The sequence below is a fragment of the Gossypium raimondii genome, chromosome 2 (genome assembly GCF_025698545.1).
Source record: "Gossypium raimondii isolate GPD5lz chromosome 2, ASM2569854v1, whole genome shotgun sequence".
NCBI classification, from domain to species: Eukaryota; Viridiplantae; Streptophyta; class Magnoliopsida; order Malvales; family Malvaceae; genus Gossypium; species Gossypium raimondii.
This window is the reverse complement of record NC_068566.1, coordinates 6,421,312-6,427,629: the sequence shown is the minus strand read 5'-3', so window position 1 is coordinate 6,427,629 and position 6,318 is coordinate 6,421,312. Positions and strand designations below refer to the sequence as shown.

General features: G+C 31.7%; 1 protein-coding gene across 1 annotated transcript; it reads left to right on the top strand.

Moving 5' to 3' along the window:
- The first annotated feature begins 258 nt into the window (after positions 1 to 258).
- On the top strand, positions 259 to 6,003 carry LOC105787883 (UDP-rhamnose/UDP-galactose transporter 4). Its single transcript, XM_012614477.2, has 6 exons — positions 259 to 438; positions 1,537 to 1,768; positions 4,024 to 4,208; positions 4,288 to 4,488; positions 4,707 to 4,868; positions 5,390 to 6,003. Exons 2-6 carry the CDS (start codon positions 1,639 to 1,641, stop codon positions 5,711 to 5,713), a joined length of 1,002 nt encoding a protein of 333 aa, XP_012469931.1. The 5' UTR covers positions 259 to 438; positions 1,537 to 1,638; the 3' UTR covers positions 5,714 to 6,003.
- The last annotated feature ends 315 nt before the right edge of the window (positions 6,004 to 6,318 follow it).

Genomic DNA, 6,318 nt, shown 5'->3' with positions numbered 1-6,318 from the left:
ATTATAGTAATCCATTTCCTTCATTTTCATTATAATCGAGAAGTAATGCATAAATTGGAATTTAAAATAATGAAAAGAAACAAGAAAATGACTAGTTGGGGAAATAAACACATTCTTGTTAAATAATAATGGCCTTAAAAGACATTTATTATTATTGGACACCCAAATTCCATAGTAATAATTAAGATTGATTTTTATTATTTATTTATTTACTTCTCTTGTCTCTAAACTCTATTCATCTCTCAATTTTCCCATTTTTTCTAATTGGGGGAGACAATGAACAAGAAACTCATTTGAAATCCAAATATAACACCAAAAAGATATTTCTCTCTCTCTTTAAACCTCTTTTTTTTTATAAAAGCTTTCTTATTTACTCCGCAAATCCCGAGAGGACTTCATTTAGACTCTCTGCTTTGCTTCCTCTTCTTCCTGTCCCAGGTTCGTTAAATTTATTTCGTGTAAAATTTAAAACAACAACAAAAAAAAGTTAGTTCCTTTTATTTTCTATGTATGTTGTGAATCTATCTTCTTCTTCTTCTTCTTCTTCTTCTTTTTGGTATATTATATTTCCGGTTAATGCATTTTTATTCTGATTAATTAGACCCTTTTTTTTTGGTTTTCAATTTGCTAATTTTGTATTGAAATTGCTCGTGATTTTTTTTTCTGTTTGAGAAATGAAGCGTAATTAAGTAAACGTTAAAGAGTGATGGATCAGCTGAGAAATAACATTTTTTTCCATTTTCATATGATCTATTTTTTTTTAAATTTTAGTGGATGCATAAAATCTAAAAAAATTTATCGCTTTTTTTTTCAACTGAAAATTTTGGTATCAGGTTTTATTAGTTTAGATCTTGGCAAGCATTTCAAATTTTGTAGCTGGAAAGGTTTCAACTTTTGATCCCGTGCATTATTTATTATTGTTTGAGATAGAAATAGAGCAGATAACGGGTGCCCAAATAAATAAAAATTTGTTTGATTAAGGAAGGAAAAAGCAATGAAGATGCCCTAGTTCTCGCATTATTTGCTTCTTGTTGCCGAGATTTTAATGGAATAATGAAATTTGGATTTTGATATCAAAATTTTAACTGGCTTAAAACTCTTGATTTGAGACTAGTTACTGGAGAAATTTTTTGCTTTTCATGTTTTAATTTGATTGGATTTGACAAATACCAATCTTAATAAGTAAAATTGAAGTCTTAAATTTAGTCTTGACTTTTTCAAAAATTTTAAGTAGAACCGGCAAAAACCCAGATCCAGCTTCTTTAAATTATTCTCAAACTATAAAGTTGAATTTAAATTCCTCTGATGGCGGTTTCCCAACAGATCTCTCCCAGACTTGTAAAAGATCATTGTACCTGTTATCTCTTCCTCTAAAAGTGTTTTTGAAAATATATGTATTGTAAATGTATGCTGCTAACTTTTTTCTGTTATTATTATTCCTGAAAAAGGAAACATTCTTCATTGTCTTTAATACAGGAGGATGCTAGTTTGTTCTTCTTTAACCTTCTGATTTTGGAAAATAATTTGTTTATACAGGTACAGCTGCTGCTTATTTTTGACACCTGAGCTTCGGTTTCTTCTTGCATGAAAATTGAGAAACAAAGACTCTGTTTGATTATTTGGAGACTATAGTTAATAATGTCCTCTGTAAGCAAGGCTGACAGGAAGGCAGCGCTCGATGTGGCCTCATGGTTTTTCAATGTTGTCACATCTGTGGGTATAATCATGGTCAATAAAGCCTTGATGGCTACATATGGCTTCGGTTTTGGTATGTTTCGAGTGAACATTTTACCTGCAAACTTTGATAATCTTTGCCTTTGCATTACATGTCTAACAATCACTTTTTTGGTCCATGGATATGACTACATATGATCAGCCTAAAAGGGAGAAACAGAGTAGCAAGAATAATAGTTTATGTAGTAACATACATTGATTTGGTTTTCCAGTTTTGTTTATTAGAAAAGGAAAAGCATGGAGAAATCTATGAAGTTGATGATCTTCCTATATTCTTTTCTCCTTTATATACTCAAAAGTAATAATTTTTGACTAGTCGATTCCACACTCCAAGAGGCAGACCTCAATTGGAGCCTAGCGGAGCCATGATTTTGAAACTTTTTTATACGGATTTTATCTCAATAATCTCGACATTTCTTATAAATAAATTAGTTAGACCCCCTCAAACCAAAATTTATGTTCATATTCGTTATTCTTCATGTATGATGACTGTCATCTACGGGATATTAGTGATAAAACTTTTTTGTATCTAAACCTTATCAACATTACAACTATTAACTTGGTTTACTTGTCATAAATGATTTTCAGTTTAAAATGAATAAGTTTGTCAACACTATAGTTTCACAAACATATAGATTTAAACATATAGGAGTACTATAATAGCTAAAACCCAATTGACAACTATTCTAGTTTTGGGACCATTTTCTTTCTTTTTTTCCCCTTTCGAAAGTTCCAGTTGTATCCTGCATGCTCTTTGAAAATGTTATACGGCAAAACAGTTAACATTATTAGCTTAAGTACCATTTCATTTTCCATGATTCAAAAATACCATGTAAAAAATTAGAAGGTTTCAACTTGTCATATGAAAGTCTCTATTGTATTGGTCTAAAATTTTAATCTTTATTATTTTAAAAATATTTCCTTTTATGTATATCTCTTTTACTTTAATACTTTAAATCATTATATATGACTACATAATGTGTTAACACTGTAAAAGATATAATAATTTTAGTTCGATAAAGAATGTTCCTACTGATTTGCAAGTAAAAATCATAAGATCTACTACTAAATTCTTTTCGCTATACATTTACATATAGGATACTTTTAATTAAGTTTGCTGTCATATGCTACATCTAAAAATATTTTTGCTATTGTTAATTGAATATACTTCAACCTTGTCAAAGTTTAAAGTCAAGATCCATCATCGATCGAATCCATCATGATTGTAAATTTCTTGACTGTTAACTGTACATTTGATTTTCAGCTAATTTCCTGACAATCTCAAAATTTTCGGAACATCCATCTTAAAAGATTACCACCTTAAACTTGGATAAACTGTGTCTCTCCAATTTTTGGTTTAGGTTTTGATGGATACAGCTTAAAGCTTGTTTACTTTTGGAAATATTCCATTTTCATTTTAACTTTATATCTCGAAGATAATAAATAAAAAATCGGTGCTAGTTAAAATTCTTTTTTCCTTCAATTTCCAGAAAAAAAAAACTAGAATACAAGGGTTCCATAAATTTAGCTCGTTTCTTTTTATTGATTATATTTAGATAAACAGCAATGGAAAATGGAAAATAGTTTCCAAATCTAAGTTGGCCGTAAATTTTTGGAAAGGCTTAGTAGCTGTTATGGACATGAACAGATAGTTGAACCATAGAAGAAGATATAAGCCAAATCTTTCTATATTGGAATAGACAATTTTGTTTAGAGATATGATATTTATGTGGAAAGATATAATGATTGATATTGCTTAACCCTCTGGACTTATCTCAGTGATTGAAGTTATTTGATGATATTTTGAAGTTGTGTTTTGACAAAGTAAATATGCACATCTGGTATTTTTTTGTCTTATATGGAATCTAAGCATATTTTAAACAAATATTGTAAAAGGAAAATGGCCATATGCGTATAAGAAATTGATTGGAAGATACCAAACAAGTTTTTAGCATTACCAATATGCAGAGATATAATGCCTTCATAATGGGAGACCTATTATGAGTGGCTGAAGCTATCATTTTCATTATTTTGTTCTTCAGCTTCTGTGTGAAAAGACCCAAATGAGCAGGGTTCAAATCCTTGAATGGGCCAGGGTGAGATTTGTGAGACAAACAAGAGCTACCTCCCATTGTCTAGCTGAAATTCCTTAAATACCAAAAAAAAGACCTTACATATGAAAAAATAACATGTTTTGACTGTATAAATTCTGATGAAGCATGTCGATTTTAAGAAATTTTACCTTTCCAACAACCCTGATGTTGTGCCCCGTTTAATACTTTGCTGCAGCTACAACATTAACTGGTTTGCATTTTGGGACAACAACCTTGTTGACTGTTCTTCTTAGATGGCTGGGTTACATTCAGGGCTCTTATCTACCATTACCCGAACTTCTCAAGTTTGTCTTGTTTGCAAACTTTTCTATTGTTGGAATGAATGTGAGTCTGATGTGGAATTCTGTGGGCTTCTATCAGGTCAGTTTTTGCAACTTAGCTATATGTTTGATCTTCTGGAAGTTATGTTACATATTTTTTGTATAAAACTTATTTGCAGATAGCAAAGCTGAGCATGATTCCGGTATCATGCTTTCTGGAAGTTGTTTTTGACAAGGTCCGCTACTCAAGGGACACAAAGCTTAGCATACTATTAGTTCTCGTTGGAGTTGCTGTCTGTACTGTTACGGATGTGAGTGTCAATCTCAAGGGTTTTTTAGCTGCTGTAATAGCAATTTGGAGCACAGCCCTCCAGCAGTATGTAAGTAGATCTGCAATACTATCCTGATTTTACTTAAGGTGTAATAAGTTGGAAGAATATTTTGGATAGTACCATCAAATAACTTTGTGATTGAACAAAGTTCAGAATGCATATGTCACGAGCTCAATCCATTCTATAAATGAAACACCTGCCATACCTTATTTTGTTACATGGATTGATATATTTGGTCTTTTCTTTTTTCTTATTTATTTTTGCAGTATGTGCATTTTCTTCAACGCAAGCATTCTTTAGGATCTTTCGACTTATTGGGACATACTGCTCCAGTACAAGCTGCAAGCCTGCTCTTAGTTGGTCCTTTTGTGGACTACTGGTTAACAGAGAAAAAGGTTTATGCTTATGACTACTCTGTGATCTCAATGGTAAGGTTCTTATCAGTGTTGACTAGATTTTTAGTTGGTAACAAGACTGCTCCTCTGCTCCATTTCCACCTGCATGCATTCTCATGAAGTCAGTGCATCTGATTCTATTATTTAATGCATGTTATGTTTATGCCTTCAAATTAAATGTTGGGAACCACAATATTCTAGCGGTTCATTCCAAGCAAACTTTCCTAATGAAAAAGAGGGAATATTTCTCGAGCGATACTCTCATTGCCTAGGGTAGCTATTGCGCTACTTCCATCGGATTTAGCTTAGACTAATGATGTAAAAGAGCCAGTTTCATTGCATTGAAGTTGCTATCATCAAGCTATATTAAGTGCTTTTATAATGTTCTTGAAGAAGCTTGACTCGTGGATATGCATTTTTCTTTAAAAACCACCAAGGGTAAAGAATGATTCTACCTATTTGGATGAAGTTGTCCATAATTTTTCTTTTTTTAAAAAATAGAAGCCAACAATAGCTTAATCATGAGCTAATCTAAATGATATCTCTGCTTGCAGTTTTTCTTAATCATGTCATGTACCATTGCCGTTGGGACCAACCTCAGCCAATTCATCTGCATCGGCAGGTTCACGGCCGTATCATTCCAAGTGCTTGGCCATATGAAGACTATTCTTGTTCTCCTCTTAGGGTTTATTTTCTTCGGGAAAGAAGGTCTCAATCTACATGTAATTCTCGGTATGGTCATCGCAGTCTTAGGGATGGTCTGGTATGGTAATGCCTCCTCCAAACCGGGTGGAAAAGAACGTCGGATTTATTCAGCTCCAAGCAACAAATTACATAAACAGGAGTTATCAGATTCCACCGAGACAGAAGAGGTCTGAAAATTCATTCAAGGGTTTAACAAAGTAAAAGGGAAACTAAAGACATTTTTAACTAAGTCAGGCAGATTCCGGGAATCTATTTTCACCTAGAGGATCAAAGTTCCAATTTATTACTATATTGGTTGTTTTTTTTTTTCTCATTTTTCACAAATCATGGTTTATCATTGTGTTGTCCTTTAATTTATTCAAGTGAAAAGATGGTGTTGAGAGAGGGAGCAAATTCCCTGTAAAAAGGGTATTTTTTTTCACTAATAATATTTTCTATAGTAATTTATTTCCTTGCTTTTCAATCTACTTTCTCTGATTTTGATAATTAAACCAGGTTTTTGATATAAATAAAGTAATTTACTTCCTTGAATTCGAGTAACCTTAAAATTTAATTTACTAAATGCTTTTATTTTTAGGTTTAATACCTAAGTTGGTATAATGTGACCATTTTGATATTATTATTAATTTTTGAGATTTAATTCAGGTTTTAGGGTTTATTTAGTGAAAATTATAATTAATGAATGGAATATTTAGTGCCAATTGTGGATTTATTTGTTTACGTGTTTATTTTGTTGGACAGAGTTTGATAGGTTTAGTTTTTCTTAAAATTTTAGGAT